General features: G+C 39.2%; 1 protein-coding gene across 3 annotated transcripts in view; it reads left to right on the top strand.

The window, feature by feature from the left end:
- Window positions 1–11397, top strand: part of TOPBP1 (DNA topoisomerase II binding protein 1) — a 61491-nt gene extending 50094 nt beyond the window's left edge. For all 3 annotated transcript variants that reach the window (XM_063806230.1, XM_009446506.5, XM_516761.9), the window contains 4 exons: window positions 924–1061; window positions 3096–3185; window positions 3361–3522; window positions 10654–11397. In XM_063806230.1, the coding sequence (XP_063662300.1) occupies window positions 924–1061; window positions 3096–3185; window positions 3361–3522; window positions 10654–10797 (534 nt within the window). In that variant the 3' untranslated portion in view covers window positions 10798–11397. The remainder of the gene's footprint in view (window positions 1–923; window positions 1062–3095; window positions 3186–3360; window positions 3523–10653) is intronic.
- The last annotated feature ends 6161 nt before the right edge of the window (window positions 11398–17558 follow it).

Genomic DNA, 17558 nt, shown 5'->3' with positions numbered 1-17558 from the left:
CTGGACAACATAGCAAGACTCCATCTCTAGAAAAAATAAAAACAGTTAGCTGGGCATGGTGGTTCCCATCTGTAGTCCCAGCTACCTAGGAGGCTGAAGTGGGAGGATTGCTTGAGCCCAGGAGGTCAAATCAAGACCCTGTCTCTAAAGAAAGAAACAGACAAATTTATTTATTTACTTAAAAAAGTAAATCTCAGATTTCATCACATTTGCTGACTGCTCATAAAATTGAAATAACCAAATATGGCCAGTTAGAGTATACCAACTTTTTCAATAACAAAGCCAAACAACAAAACTTCGCAGAGCCAGGTTCACCTTTAATCACTTTTTAAATGATTTAATTTGAATGTTAGTGTTGTTTTTAATTGAAATAACATTTTCTTAGAAAGATTCAAGATTATCCCATTGTAAGCTTTCATCTTTACTACTAGCCTATTAAACAAATTACTTGAAGTATTTTGGTTCCTAATTTGTCATCACATGTAGGTTCAAAAACCATGTAGTTTTTGAAGCTTCCTATCAGGGTCCCTTAGGGATTTCTTCTATAGACAGATAATCAAGTTATCAGTACATACCTCCTCTGAGACTGTGTCCTTTTATGAAGTTAGTCTTACAGCAGGTGAAATTTGTCCATCTGAATATTACCGGTTGCCAAGATATAGCTATCATTTTGTTTCTTAAAAATGTATGTGGTATTTTTCTGATTTCTAATTAAAAGCCAAATATACTTGACTCTTATATGAAACTAATCTACATTTCCTCCATGCTCATAAAACAATATTTACTTAGTACTGTCTGTATTTGTAACAATTAAATGTATAGCTTTAACAGTTATTAGACTTTGGGCTCCTTGAGGAGCCCTGTATGTTGCACAGTGGCTCCCCAGACTGTAACAACTCAGGTTTGTTGGACAAATTCTCTAGGAAGAAGACTATGAATGGGGAAGTAGTTCCATACTTGATGTTTTGACTGGAATCAATGTACAGCAACGAAGACTAGCACTTGCAGCAATGAGATGGAGAAAAAAAATCCAGCAAAGACAAGAATCTGGCATTGTTGAGGTATTAAAACATAATTATATAGGTAATACAAATAGCATTCAATATTGTGACTCTTTCACATTTTTTTTAAAAGAGAATGTGCTTGAGGAAATAATGATTCTACTTGTCTTTTTTCCCCAAATTTTTGATGGCTCTTTTAAAAATAATTTATATGTAAAATGTGGCCCATATTGCATTTCTTCCAAAGAATCTTTTCAGCATCTAATGGCAGGGGTTCTTGACCTGAGTCCACAGACCTTCTCAAAGGAATTTGTAGATCAAATCTGGGAAGGCCATGTACTTTGCATGGCGAGAAAAATACATCCTTATTTTTACTAACCTCTAATTGAAAATTAGCACTTCCGGTCTTTTTTTTTTTTTTAAATTTTAATCAGCCTACATCATGCTTTGAGAAAACTAGCACTTCCTTTAATGAAAGGTCTAGGCAACAAATCACAACACTATCAACTGTACCCGTAATTTTGCACTAACAGAAATCACGTTTCTGTTTTGCATTGTAATTGCAAGCATCTTGAAATACTGTTTGTGTTCATCAGTACTTTAGTTATTTATATTATTTGTTAACTGTTGATTTATCAAGAGAAACTATTAGGCCACATGTTCATGTTTCATAGTTCAGGAACACAAGTCAAAGACAAACTTCTGTGTATTAATGATTCAGTCCAAAGAAATTCTTTATATTCCAAAATCACTTTGCACTCTGAAACATAATAGCACTCTTCATCTCAGAATCTTTCATGGAATCATAACTTCTGTAGAAATCAGCATGTCCTTTCTGTTTTGGTTCAGCCACAGCAAACAGAGAGCTGCAACCCCAGGGATATAACGAATGCTCCCACAATATGAAATCACAGACACTTGGCCAGAAGACCACATATCTGAGGTTTTGTCAAAGCACTGGAAGCCATATTAGTTATTGTCTGCTACTTTAATATAAAGCACATCTATAATTACACAACAAATTTGTTTTTAATATTTTGATAACTTTCAATAAAATGGCTTCCTTTTGTAATCCTTTATATTTTAATTTTAACATTTTCTAAAAATCACCCATAAGGTTTGGGAATTATATCTCAATACAGCTATTATTTAGAGTAGTCTAATGACCAGACTGCCAAAGGGATCCATGGCTTACAAAAAGGTTAATTGTATTAGTTCGTTCTCATGCTGCTATGAAGAAACACCTGAGACTGGGTCATTTATAAAGGAAAGAGGTTTAATTGACTCACAGTTCCACATGGCTACAGAGGCCTCAGGAAGCTTACAGTCATGTAAGAAGCAAACACGTCCTTCTTCACATGGTGGCAGGAGAGAGAAGTGCAGAGCAAAGTGGGGAAAAACCCTTTATAAAACCATCAGATCTCCTGAGAACTCACTATCAGGAGAACAGCATGAGGGAACGCCCCCACCATCTGATCACCTCCCACGAGGTCCCTCCCCCAACACTTGGAGACTATCATTCGGATTACAATTCAAGATGAGATTTTGGGTGGGGACACAGCCAAACCATTATCAGAACCCCTGAGTTAAATAGTCTTTCATGTTGTATTCTAAGTTCTCTGATATCTCCAAATCCTTATTAGCCATGATACCCTCTCTTTTAGAGTAATTCCACTGGCTTTTGTTAGTTGTTATTCCCTTCCTAAATATTTTATGTTTCCAGTTTGTAAACATTTTTAAGAGAAGTGAAACGCAGGCTTCATCTAACCTAAGGAGCTCTGCTTGAAGCTCTTCCCTTGATTAATCAAAAGAAAAAAATACTAGAAAAGACTAAACATCAATCACACTGCTTTGTTTTAATGTTACCTAATCATTAATGGTTTTTCATTCCTCACGTATTTCTTGATGGCCTACTATGTGCCAGATACCATGGATTCACGTTTCAGTGTTCTGACCAGAGATAATTATACTGTGGCAAAAGTAAAGTTTATAAGATTTATTGACAAAACTAAGTCTACAGATAAAATCATGCATTATCTGTATTATTTTGTTATTTTCCAAGTGATTTCACCACTGATTATTTTTTATTTGTAGGGAGCATTTAGTGGGTGGAAGGTTATTTTACATGTGGATCAGTCTCGAGAAGCAGGCTTCAAACGCCTTCTTCAGTCAGGAGGAGCAAAGGTTTGTATCAAATTAATTTACTGACCTTTTTACATGAATAATCATCTAACCAAGATTGCTATGATGAGTTCTTCATTTTCTCTACTTTTTGAAATGGTAATCCTTAAGTACACATTATACAGCTGAACTACTTTGGAATACTGGTAGATTGTGATACTACTTGTTTTTTCATTAGGTGCTACCTGGTCATTCTGTACCTTTATTTAAAGAGGCCACACATCTTTTTTCTGACTTGAATAAACTGAAACCAGATGACTCAGGAGTTAATATAGCAGAAGCTGCTGCCCAGAACGTGTACTGCTTGAGAACAGAATACATTGCTGATTATCTCATGCAGGTTTGTGAGATTCTGTCCTTGACCTCCTCATTACCAGAGATACGTTTATATGCATAGATAAGTAACTGCACAACAAAACCTTCAGCTCATGATTAGTAGAAGATTAGTCTACTGTTATTCTCCTCTATTCCAGCCCTTTCAGTTTTATTCTATTTGTGTTTTTTATTATAATGAACATATTATGTAAACATTTAGCTTGGAAGTTAAATATGAGAAGAGTATAAAAATCTAGGTACCTCTAAAGGCTTTAAAAATACCCTTTAAAATGTTGGAATATAAAGCAGAAATCGATTCCAGGAGTCCAAGGAGAAACATTTATCCAAAGGTCCTTTAGTTTTCTTGACTGTTTGCTTTCATGTACATTAAATACCTATGTTAGACACTGTGGTAAATTTAAGCATTTGCTATATGGTGGGCTTAATACTCTCATATTCAGAATTGGCCTGTGTTGTGTAATTTGAATGGGGTAAGAAAGATCTTCTGACCCCAGAGTGCCCAAAAGGCCATCAGGAGTCAGCAGGCATGACACATAGTCATAAGGATTAGATTTCATAATCATAATCTATGAAGGATTTCAACTGGGATGATACAGAAATAAGGGGAGGCCAACACTCAAAGTCAGCTTTGTGATTTTGCTGCTGTGCTTGGAGATTGCTCAGGATTTAATAGAATGCCTAAAACACAAATGTGAAGCCGTTATAGAGCAGAGGGCATACTGATTAGTATCCACGATTTTATCTAAGGTTTTCACTCAACGTGATGTTTTTGACATTCATTCAAGTTGTAGTGTATACCAGTAGTTCATTCCTTTTTATTGCTGAGTAGTATTTCTTTGTCTGAATATACCATAGTTTATTCATTTTCCTATTGATGGACCCTTGGACTCCTGGAATCAGAAATGTTCCAATAAGCACTTCCCTTGAGCATCACATCAGTGCTCAAAAGTTTAGGATTTTGTACCATTTCTAACTTTTGGATTTGAGATGCTCAATCTGTACATTATTGGTGGGAAGTGTAAAATGGTAAAAATCCCTTTGGCAAAAGGCCTGGCAGCTTCTTAAAAAACGAAATATTTACTTATTCTGTTACACAGCAATTCTGTCCTATTTACCCAGGAAAAATGAAAAAATATGTCCATAAAAAAGCCTGTATATTTTTAGTAGCTGTTTGTCATCTTGGTTATCATTAGTAAAGCTACTAAAAATATACAGGGATTTTTACCATTTTACACCTTCCACCAATAATATACAGATTGAGCATCCCAAATCCAAAAGTTAGAAATGGTACAAAATCCTAAACATTTCTGATTTCTGGGTTTCGGTTGCTCAACCAGTAAATATAAATATTCCAAAATCTGAAATACTTCTGATTCTAAGCACTTCAGATAAGGGATACTCAATCTGTGTAAGCCTTCTGGTTATTCCATATTTTGCCAACATTTAGTGTTGACAGTCATTTGATTTTTAGCCATGTGGTAGGTTTATAGTGGGAGCACATTATAATTTGTACAGAGTGTTTGTAATTTGTATTTCCCTGATGACTAATGACATCGAGCACTTTTTCTTTCATGGTCTCTTTGTTTGTTTGTTTGTTGGTGTGTGTGTGTGTGTATTTAATATTTTTTCTAAAAAGTTATTGTTTTAGCTTTTATGTTTAGCTCTATGACCTATTACAAATTAATTTTTCTTAATGCTATGAGGTATGGACTAGGGCTGGTTTTTTTCCATATAGATATCTAGGTGTTCTAGCACCATTTGTTGAACAGATTTTCCTTTCCCACAAAAGCTTTGGCATGTTGATAAAAAATCAAATGATCGTATTTTTGTGAGTCTCTATTCTGTTTCATTATCTACTTGTTGATACCTTTCCTACTGTGTCTTGATTACTGTAGCTGTACAGCAACTTTTGAAGCTAGTATTAAGACTACAATTTTAGTTGTCTTTTTCAAGGTTATTTAGCTATTCCATGTCCTTTGCATTTCCATATGGACTTTAGACTCAGCTTGTTAGTTTCTACAAAAAAAAAAAAAGGCCTAGAGTGGTTAAGATTAGGATTGCACTGACTCTATAGACCAACTTGAGGACAGTAAACATCTTTACAGTGTTGAGCATTCTATTCCATAAACCTAGAATGTCTCTATTTAGGTCTTCTTTAATTTCTCTCAGCAACATTTTGTGGTTTTTCAGTAAGGGAACTTGCCTATCTTTTGTTAAATGTATTCCTATTTTGTGATGCTATTGTAAATAAAAATTTCTAGATTTACATTTAGATTTTTTTCTACAATTTGCTGCCAATCCAAAAGAATATAAATTTTGTTTATTATTATTTATTTATTTTGAGGCAAGGTCTCACTCTGTTGCCCAGGCTGGAGTGCAGTGGCGTGATCTTGGCTTACTGCAACTTCTGCCTCCCAGGTCCAAGAGATCCACCTCAGCCTCCCAAGTAGCTAGGACTACAGCCATGTGCCACCATGCCCAGCTAATGTTTTTTTTGGCAGGGGGAAGGGGTAGAGATAGGGTTTCGCCAGGTTGCCCAGGCTGGTCTCAAGCAATCCACCTGCCTCGGCCTCCCAAAGTACTGGGATTACAGGTGTGAGCCACTGTGCCTTGCCTGTCAGTCTTTTATACCCTATGATCTTAATAAAATTCACTTAGTACAATTAGTACCTTAGGCTTTCCTACATAAGCAATCATTTTATCTACAAAGAGATTTGTAGATTTTCCCTTCTTTATGCCTTTTATTTCTTGTTGTCTTATGTGGCTAGGACCTCAAGTATGCTGCTGAATAGAAGTGGTGAGATTGGGCCTCCTTGTCTTTATTCCCTAGCCTAGGTGGAAAGTGTTCAATATTTCACCAGCTATAGGGTCTTCATAGATTTTTTTTCCAGATTGAGGAAGAGTCCTTTTATTCCTAGTTTACTAAGATTTCTTTTTCATCATTAATTGGGGTTAACTTTTATAAAATGTCTTTTTCTACTTCTGTTGGAGTTGTTATAAGGTTTTTCTCTTTCCTTCTATTACTATGGGGAATTGCATACATTTTCAAATGTTAAGTTTCATGTATCAGTCCCACTTGATCACGCCATATTAATCTTTGTATATATTGCTAGATTTAGTTGAGTAAAAATTTTTAAAATTATTTTCAGGGTGGGATATTGGTATGTAATTCTCATTGTTTCGTAATGTTTTTGTCATCTTTTGGTATTAGCGTTCTGCTGGCATCACAAACAAGTTGGGAAGTTTTCCCTTGATTTTCTCGAAGAGTTTGTGTAAGATGCCTCTTTCTTCCTTGAATGTTTGAAGGTCTGGAGTTTTCTTTTTTTTTTTTTTTGAGACATGGTCTGGCTCTCTTGCCCACACTGGAGTGCAATGGCATGATCTCAGCTCACTGCAATCTCCACTTCCTGTGCTCAAATGATCCTTCCACCTCAGCCTCCCGGGTAGCTGGGACTACAAGCGCACGCCACCAGTCTTAGCTAATTTTTGTATTTTTGGTAGAGACGGGGTTTCACCATGCTGGGCTCAAGTGATCCCCTCGGCTTCCCAAAGTCCTAGGATTATAGGCATGAGCCACCTGGACTGGAGTTTTCTTTTTTTGTTTGTTTATTTTTTAGATGGAGTCTTGCTCTGTCGCCCAGCCTGGAGTGCAGTGGGGCAATATCAGCTCACTGCAACCTCCACCTCCTAGGTTCAAGTGATTCTCCTGCCTTAGTCTCCCAAGTAGTTGGGATTACAGGCATGAGCCAACACACCTGGCTAATTTTTGTATTTTTAGTAGAAACGGGGTTTTAACCATGTTGTCCAGGCTGACCTCAGGCTGACCTCAGGTGATCCGCCCACCTTGGCCTCCCAAAGTGCTGAGATTACAGGCGTGAGCCACTGCACCCGGCCTGGAGTTTTCTTTATATGTGGTTTTTTGTAACGAATTTTCTTTACTAGATAACAGCGCTTTTCCTATTTTCTGTTTCATTTTATGTCAGTTTTTAATAACTGGTGTTTTTCAAATAATATATCCATTTCATCTTATCAAATTTGTTGGCATAAAGTTCTTCATAATATTCTTATTATCCTTTTAGTGTAATAAGTTACACTAAAACTGGGCACGGTAGCACACGCCTGTAATCTCAACCGTTTAGGAGGCTGAGGTGGGCAGATCACTTGAGGTCAGGGGTTCGAGACCAGCCTGGCCAACATAGCGAAACCCTGTCTCTACTAAAAATACAAAAAAATTAGCGGAGTATGGTGGCGTGTGCCTGTAGTCCCAGCCACTTGGGAGGCTGAGGCAGGAGAATCTCTTGAACCTGGGAGGCAGAGGTTGCAGTGAGACGAGATCACGCCACTGCACTCCAGCCTGGGCAACAGAGCAAGACTCCGTTTCAAAATAAATAAATAAATAAATAAATAAGTTTATTCCTGATATTGTCAACTTGTGTTCATTTATAACTGGCTTATTTAGGAGTCTGTTGTTTAGTTCCTAAATATAAGAGGATTTTTTTTTCTATCTTTTTAATTTGTGATTGCCCATTGAATTCCATTGTAATCACAGAACATACTCTATAATTTTAATTCTTTTAAAGTTATTGAGACTTGTTTTATCGCCCAGCTTCATCTATCTTAATGAACATATCATATATGTGAAAGATTTTATATTCTGCAGCTGTTGGGTGTTGTGTTCTGAAAATATCAAATAGGTTAATATGGTTGATAATGTTGATCAGATTTTCTGTGTGTGTGGGTTTTTTTGTTTGTTTAGTTATATCAATTACTGATACTAAAATCTCCAGCTGTTTGTGGAATTGTCTGTTTTTTCTCTTTAATTTTGTCAGCTTTTACCCCATTTATTTCAAACTTTGTTGCTAGTTGTTTACTCATATATAATTTCTGTGATTTTCACATATTGATCCTTTGTTATAACACATATCTCTGGGCTTACTCCGCCTTGAATGTACATTATCTGAGGTTAATATAGCCTTTTCCTGTTTATTCTGTGTCATGATATCTCTTTGCACGGTTTTTAATTTTAAACTTGTCTGTGTCATATATTTAAAATGGCTTTCTTGTAGACAGGATATAGTTGGGCCTTGCTTTTTTATTCTTTGGAGTGTTTAGTCCATCATGTAATTATTGATATGATTGGATTTAGGGATGGGGTTTTTTGCTGTTTGTTTTCTATTTGTTCTTTGTCCTTGTTCTTCTTTGTCTTTCTTGGCTTTTTTTGTATTAGTTTAATATTTTTAGAATTTTATTTTATCCGTTGGCCTTCTAAAGCAAAAATATATTTACCTTTTGGAGGGAGAAGTGTTTATATGTAGATTACAAATTACTTCCTGAGGCCGGGCATGGTGGCTTACGCCTGTAATCCCAGCACTTTGGGAGGCCAAGGTGGGCAGATCACCTGAGGTCAGGAGTTCGAGACCAGCCTGGCCAATATGGTGAAACCGTGTCTCTACTAAAAATACAAAAATTAGCTGGGTGTCGTGGCGCACACCTGTAATCCCAGCTGCTTGGGAGGCTGAGGCAGGAGAATCACTTGAACCTGGGAGGCGGAGGCTGCAGTGAGCCAAGATCGTGCCTCTGCACTCCAGCCTAGGTGACAAGAGCGAAACTCTGTCTCAAAAAAAAAAAAAAAAAAATGAAAAAAGGTAGATCTCTTGCATCCAAGTTGGTTCATTTGCTTCCCCTGTCCTTTATACCAGGGGTCAGTAAACTATAGCCACCTGGCCAAACCTGGCCCACTGCCTATTTTATAAATAAAGGTTTGTTGGAAAACAGCCATACTCATTCATTTATGTATTTTCTATGGCTGCTTTTGCACTATAATGGCAGAGTTAAGTAGTTTCAGCACAAATCATCTATCCCACAAAATCTAAAATGTTTCTGTCTGAGCCTTTACAGAAAGTGTGCTGACCTCTGCTTTATGCAGTAGTTGTCATATATTTTACATCTACATATTATAGCCCCAAATAAGATTTTACTTTAAATAGGTTTTGCTTTTAACAATTCTGTGCATTTTGAGGAAACTAAAATAAAAAATAGTATTTTATAATTACCCTCATGTATACCAGTTTGAGTGTCAGTTTTCCCTGAAGATCTGAGTTTCCATCTGATAACATTTTCCTTCAGCCTGAAGAACTAACTTTAGTTTGGAGTGCAGGTCGATTGGGGATCAATTCTAGCTTTCTGTTGTATGAAATGTCTATTCTACCTTCATTGTTGAAGGACAGTTTTGCAGGATACAGAATTACAGATTGACAGGTTTTTTTCTTCTATTAAAGACTTCACTGTCTGCTGGCCTCCATTGTTTCTGTTGAGAAATCAGTGATGGTCATTTGAATTGTTCCCTTGTATTCAATGTGTCATTTTTGAGACCAGCCACCAGCCTGGGCAACACAGCAAGACCCTTATCTCCCCCTAAAAAAGAAACTCTAGGTTCTGTTGTTCCTTTGCTCCTCCAAAGAGTACTGTGTTGTTTAACAGGCAGTTTACTTCATACACTGTGTTTGCGTCCCCAGCCCCCCATTTGCTTGGTTCGTTTATTCTCCAGGCTCTATGGTTGCTTTTAATATATTTTGGTCAGAATTTGTAGTTGTTATCCATGGAAGAATTGAATCAAAAGGCACTTACCTGGTATTTTGTGGTGATTCATTTTCAGGTTGCCCAGTCTGCCATATTGCTAGAAAATTAAGTTTTATTACACTTATAATAAGGAGGAAAAGATCCATTTCTATGTTGGGAAATGGTTGTGGGGGGAAAATGCAAGGGTTTTGGAGTCAGATCGGTTATGAAATTTGGCTTTGCTACCTGCTAGTTATGTGACATTGGTTGTTTTCATTTAACCTTTTTTATTTTATCTCGAAAATGGGGATTAAAAACACCGATATGAAATGTTTGTAAGATCTGAGCTAGTCCCACTCTACCTGAACCATACACGTATTTCTTTGATAAAAGGTGAGACTTTGTCCCACAGGGTCCATTTTGTTTAATTTGCTGGAACCTAGGAATGAATATGCGTTTTCCTTTAAGTTTGTCAGATTCATCCCTGAGAGGTCTGAGATTTAAAGAAAAAATCTATTACCAGATCACGTAAATGTTTGAAATCATTTTAAAAAATCACTTATTTTTCCTTTTATAGGAATCACCTCCTCATGTAGAAAATTACTGTCTACCAGAAGCTATTTCATTTATTCAGAATAATAAGGAACTTGGGACTGGATTATCACAAAAGAGGAAAGCTCCTACAGAAAAAAATAAAATCAAACGACCTAGAGTACACTAATCGCATCTACCCTTTAGTTACCAAACATTAAATGTTTTTAAAAATTGAAAGCCTGAATGTGACTGTGATAGATTTGGGTAGTAATTTAAAGATGAGTACCTGAAGAATTCTGCTTCAGAGTATAATGATGACCCTTCTTGAGTTTTGAACACCTGAAATTGTAATCACTGAAATATTAACTGTTTCTTAATAAAAAGTTACCTGAAATAACAACAGAATACAACTCCTCAGCTAGCTTGCTGTTAAACCACATTGAAGTCTGTTAAAAGATATTTATTTTTCTTGTAAATATCTGAAGCTGTAGCTTAGTGGAAATTTTAGCAAGGTAATGGATTTCGCTTTAAAATGTCTGCCTTACAAATTCATAACAACAAGATTTGTCAATCAGCATTTATTCATGTTTTCCCTGATTTTTATCTTCTCACCATTTTACCTCTTTTAACAGGAGCCTGAGCACAAGGTTTAATGAGGAAGCTGGGGCTATAAATATGTGTGTATATATGTATATGTATGTTTGTACAAATCTCCATGATGTTTGCCAAGTTTGAGTGCGCAAAACTTGGAAAATGTGACAATAAAGAATAAAAGTAGTAACTCAAATTGGTATTAAGATGTGTTTACATAGATAAATTTTTTAAAAGAGCACCCTGGCATCTGTTCTTCTGTTGAAGCAACAAAACATTTATGTAACGTAAAAAATGAATTGCAGGGGCCTGGGTGCGGTGGCTCGTGCCTGTAATCCCAGCACTTTGGGAGGCTGAGGCAGGCGGATCGTCTGAGGTCGGGAGTTTGAGACCAGCCTGACCAACATGGAGAAACCCCATCTGTACTAAAAATACAAAAAATTAGTCAAGTGTGGTGGCACATGCCTGTAATCCCAGCTACTCAGGAGGCTGAGGCAGGAGAATCGCTTGAACCCGGGAGGCGGAGGTTGCGGTGAGCTGAGATCGCGCCATTGCGCTCCAGCCTGGGCAACAAGAGCGAAACTCCATCTCAAAAAAAAAAAAAGAATTGCAGGCCAGGCACGGTGGCTCATGCTTGTAATCCCACCACTTTGGGAGGCCAAGGTGGGTGGACTGCTTGAACCCAGGAGTTCAAGACCAGCCTGGACAACATGGCGAAACCCCATCTCTGCAAAAAATAGCAAAAATTTAGCCAGGCATGCTGTTTGATGCCTGTAGTCCCAGCTACTTGGGAGGCTGAGGCACGAGAATTACTTGAACTCAGGAGGCAGAGGTTGCAGTGAGCTGAAATCATGCCACTGCAACTCCAGCCTGGGTGACAGAATGAGACCCTGTCTCAAAAAAAATAAATGAATTGCTTAACATTTCTGATGTTTGTTATTTAGAATATTGCCCTATTAGATTAAAACATACTGTTATTGGAACTCTGTATTGCATTAGCCTTTATTATGCTAAACCTAAACACCTAATACTACATGCGTTACCAGAATTCTCTATAAATACACCTAATTTCATTTTAAGGACAAACTAGAATCCGTTAGGAATGTAATTTTGATGTAAACCCGTTCAATTCCAAATGACTTTTTGAAAGGCAGATTCAAACAGTGAAGGAGAGAGTGCTCAACTTGGACACAAAATCCCTTAAATTTTCGTCAGATTTTCTTCAAAATGGAGTTGAGGGTATCCCTGCTGCTAGAGGATTGGTCCTTCAGAGTTTTCAGCTTTGAGCTAGTTCACAGCTTAGGACAATACAAATTCTACACAGAGAAATAGGTAGCATTATGATGTAAACTGTCCCCCTCCCACCAAACAAAAACCACATGGGCCTGTCTTTATCAGAGCTATTTTATTTTAGCTGAATCATTTTGTAGATTGTAGTACGTTTCCCTGAATTTTATTACTCAGAATCCTTTGAAATAGGCCAGGCACAGTGGCTCACGCTTGTAATCCCAGCACTTTGGGAGGCCAAGGTGGGCAGATCACTTGAGGTCAGGAGTTCGAGACCAGCCTGGCCAACATGACGAAACTCCATCTCTACTAAAAATACAAAAATTAGCCAGGTGTGCCAGCACGTGCCTGTAATCCCAGCTACACGGGAGGCTGAGGCAGGAGAATCACTTGAACCAGGAGGTGGAGGTTGCAGTGAGCCGAGATCGCACCACTGCACTCTAGCCTGGGTGACAGAGTGAGACTCCATCTCAAAAAAAAATTCTTTGAAATAGTTACTTTTTAAATTACCTAATATACCACTTTCTTTTCTGCCAAAATTATGAATGGTTTTCCAGTTCAAACTTAGACACACAGTTTACCATTTAAGGCTCCAGGTCTCAGTTTCTCCTCCTAACTTTCCAGCATCTGCCCATACTCTGTATAAGCCACTTGAACTCTGGCTTTGGCTGTTAATCTGTAAATGTCCTAATGCCAGCAACAATATCCTCTTATATACAAATAATTCCAAGCATAGGTAGTCTTCTTGTTTAAAAAGGGGAGGGGGCAGAACTTGCCTTGATTAGATTAGTTTGAGTTTCTTTTCTGAATGGCTACAATATTTTAATCTGTGATATTTAAATTATCACCTTATATCCCTCCACGAATTTCCTTGTGCATTAGTCTGATCTCACCAACATTCGTTAATTCAGCAGGTAGGAATCCTCAACCTGTGCCTAGGATTCAGCAACAAACCACCTGGAACACATGGTCTCTTAGCACTTGAAGAGGTAGGAATCCTTACTGTAAATACAGTACTCAATTATACTCAGATTTAGTATTTACACTGTTAAGGACTGAGCTTGTCCCCCTAAAATTCACAGGTTAAAGCCTAACCTGCTATGTGACTGTAGACAGAGCCTTTATAAGGGGATTAAATGAGGTCATAAGAATGAGTCCCTAACCCAACAGGACTAGTGTCCTGGTAAGAAGAGGGAGGCACACCAGGAGTTTGCCGGCACGGAGGAAAAGCCCTGTGAGGACACGGGGAGGGCAGCTATCTGTTTACACACCAGGAAGAAATGTCTCACCAGATACCAACCCTGGCCGCCTCCTTGATTTTGGATTTCCAATCTCCAGAACTGTGAGAAAATAAATTTCTGTTTAAGCCACTCAGCTTGTGATGTTCCTTTGTGGCAGCCTGAGCAGACCAGTAACAATATTAACAGTAATAAGGTTCTTACTTTGGGGCCTGAGATGCCTGGGAATGGAACAGGCTGTTTTGTATATGAGCATTTTTAGGGTAGAGTTCATAATTCTAGAGTTTGGATCTGTGACTTTCCACCCAAAAGTCACAAACCACTGCTCTAATGCAAACCTATTATTTCACATTTACACCTCTCACCTAGAAGTGCTTTAATACAGGCTGCTTTGTATCAGGGCTTGGTTTCCTTCTGACCTTTCAAGACATAAAAATCATTATTAGCTTGAGGCCATGCAAAAGTAAGCAGTGGGCCATAGTTGACTGTTCCTTATTTTCTATCCCTAAAAAGATTTTAAAATCTAGATCTGTCAACAAGCAAGGCACCGAGCTCAATTTTTTTTTTTTCTTTTGAGACGGAGCCTCGCTCTTGTTGCCCAGGCTGGAGTACAGTGGCATGATCTCAGCTCACTGCAACCTCTGCCTCCTGGGTTCAAGCCATGCTCCTGCCTCAGCCTCCTGAGTAGCTGGGATTACAGACGTGTGCCACCACGCCCAGCTAACTTTTCTATTTTTGTAGAGATGGGGTTTCGCCATGTTGGCCAGGCTGGTCTCAAACTTCTGACCTCAAGTGATCTGCCCGCCTCAGCCTCTCAAAGTGCTGGGATTACAGGTGTGAGCCACCGTGCCCTGCCACTCAGCTCCTTTTCTACCATCCTGAGTAGCAGTCTATGGCAGACATACTTGACAACTCAGGCATACCCTGGGAAGTGACCCTGTGGTCTAAGAAGAATGTATGTTTGGAGTTCCAAGTTAAGGAATCCAGGAGTGGCCAGTCCAGAGACTGACTCCTTATCAATGACGGATGTCCATACCCCTGCCCCATTCCTTGGAATGCAGGCTGTATAGGGGATGGTGGCCCTTTGTATTGGGTTAAGTGGAAGTTGCTAGGTAGAGGTTGCTATGTGAAAATGACATGTTAAACTGCATGCTTTTAAAAAACAGTAGCAATTTTTGGCCAGGTGCAGTGGCTCATGCCTGTAATCCCAGCACTTTGGGAGGCCGAGGCGGGCGGATCACGAGGTCAGGAGATCGAGACCATCCTGGCTAACACGGTGAAACCCCATCTCTACTAAGAATACACACACACAAAAATTAGCCGGGTGTGGCGGCGTGCACCTGTAGTCCCAGCTGCTGGGGAGGCTGAGGCAGGAGAATGGTGTGAACCTGGGACGCAGAGCTTGCATTGAGCTGAGATCGCGCCACTGCACTCCAGCCTGGGTGACAGAGCAAGACTCTGTCTCAAAAAAAAAAAAAAAAAGGAGCAATTTTCCTGTCCAGCCCACTGCTCCTGGACTGTTGTGTAATGTAAGTCCACAATAAACCCTATGTCTCATTCACTGGCTCCACATCTCTTCTTCAGCCTCCCTCACGTGGTACCATCCCCACTAGAGTCAATAGCAGTCTGGCATGACAAGTAGTAGCATTAAGCAGAGCCATCTCATGCTTGTTTAACATTTGGAAATCTGCAATGAAAATTATCAAGTTTTGGCTGGGCATGGTGGCTTACACCTGTAATCCTAGCACTTTGGGAGGCCGAGGCCGAGGTCAGGAGTTCGAGACCAGCCTGGCCAACGTGGTGAACTCTCATCTCTGGGAGAAAAATACAAAAATTAGCTGGGAGTGGTGGTGGGCGTCTGTAGTCCCAGCTACTCAGGAGGCTGAGATAGGAGAATCGCTTGAACCCGGGAGGTGGAGGTTGCAGTGAGCCGAGATTGTGCCACTGCACTCCAGCCCGGGCGACAGAGGGAGACTCCGTCTCAGAAAAAAAAAAAAAGAACTTTCTGCTGCTTTGAAGGGAGACTGAAGAAGTCAGGCTCTAATGCATCCCTGCTGACCTTGGGATGGGAACAGGGCAAACAGCATTTTCAAGTCATTTCGAAGGAGCATTTGGTTATCATGTTCCTTCTCTACCCTTACTTAAATCTAAGGTGAAGAGTGGAAGCAAAGCCTCATGGTTAAAAACATGCTGGAGCCAAAACACCTGGGTTGGAGTCCTGGCTCTTTCATTACTAGCTATGACTCCAGCAAGCTATTTAACCTTTCAGAACCTATTTTCCCCTCTTTAAGGGGCTTTCAGGGTTAAACGAGTCAACATTTGTTACCTGTTGCCTGGCTCAAGGTTAAAAACTATACAATTTTTTAAAATTCCAGTAAGTGATTTAACACTTTTGCCAGCTGGAGCTAAGGTTTTAAAAAAAGAAGAGGATGTCAGGACAGAACAAAAGAATATAATGGGAGCTTGCAACCTCCTCTTCACCCCCATTACCATGGTGCCACTGAGGTTGGGAGTCCCTGACTTCCCTGTTTAATTCAGGTTCTAATTAAAGACATACATTTGAACTGTAAAATCAGAGAAATCCAATAAGGAAGCCATAGTAGTCCCAGCAATTTATAATAAAACCAAAGACAAACCTAAGAGATTCCAGTCTGTGCCCACACCTCATTATGAAAAGATGCTTAAGTATAAACCACATGATCTTTAAAAGGCAGGAACTGGTGAGTAAGGTGAGTCACAGACCCAGAGTGTGTAGGTGGTACAAGCTACACTTGGCCTGAGGTTCTGATTCCTAAATAGATGAGCTATATGATTCTGCGGCTGCCAAAGCTTATCTCTGGTAAGGTTAATTATGGTTGAATTCATAGTCACCAGGAAGAACAGCAGAATTCTAAAGAAACTCTTAAAACCCAGAGGTGCTATAACTGAGCAACATAATGAAAGGGCAAATTTAAAGTGGCCAGGGGTAGTGTAAGGCAGATTAACATTTACAGTGAGTAAACTCAGGAATGGTCAGATCTGCTGTCAAAAGACAAGTCAAACATCATGGAAGTATTGTTGGAGAAGGATAACGAGTAGCTACAGAAGTTACATTGATGATGAGGCAGTTATCTAAGAAATGACAGATATTAAAAATGGTCTTTATATACTGATAACTACTGAACTACAAAAATGTGTAGTTTTGTAAAAAATCAAAAAAATTTACTATTTCAGTTGACAAGTCTTTCCCTCCAACTTCAGTATCCACTTTCCCTCATTTAACAGTATCCAAAAATGCATTTAGGAATATGATAATCATTTCCGGTCTAAGAATGCAATTTAAGGGATTTCCTGCTTGAGCTAGCCCTATGGTTGTCTTCCAACTGCCTACTAGGGAAATAATTTATCATTTTTTGACATAACCCAGTGGTTCCCAGATTTTGCTGCACATTAGAACTATGGGACTTGAAAAAACATTCCTCTGCTCGGGTCACACTCCATACTAATTAATTCAGAATGTCTGGATGTGGGAGTCGGGCATCACTTTTTTTTTTTTTTTTTTGAGACGGAGTCTTGATCTGTAGCCCAGGCTGGAGTGCAATGGTGCCATCTCGGCTCACTGCAAGCTCCGCCTCCCGGGTTCGAGTGATTCTCCTGCCTCAGCCTCCTGAGTAGCTGGGACTACAGGCGTCCACCACCGTGCCCGGCTAATTTTTGTATTTTTAGTAGAGATGGGGTTTCACTGTGTTGGCCAGGCTGGTCTTGAACTCCTGACCTCAGGTGATCCACCCACCTCGGCCTCCTAAAGTGCAGGGATCACAGGCGTGAGCCACCGCACCCAGCGAGTTTTTTT

Source organism: Pan troglodytes, chromosome 2 (assembly GCF_028858775.2).
Source record: "Pan troglodytes isolate AG18354 chromosome 2, NHGRI_mPanTro3-v2.0_pri, whole genome shotgun sequence".
NCBI lineage: Eukaryota > Metazoa > Chordata > Mammalia > Primates > Hominidae > Pan > Pan troglodytes.
The sequence above is the reverse complement of the archived record's forward strand: the minus strand, read 5'-3'. Positions and strand labels throughout refer to the sequence as shown.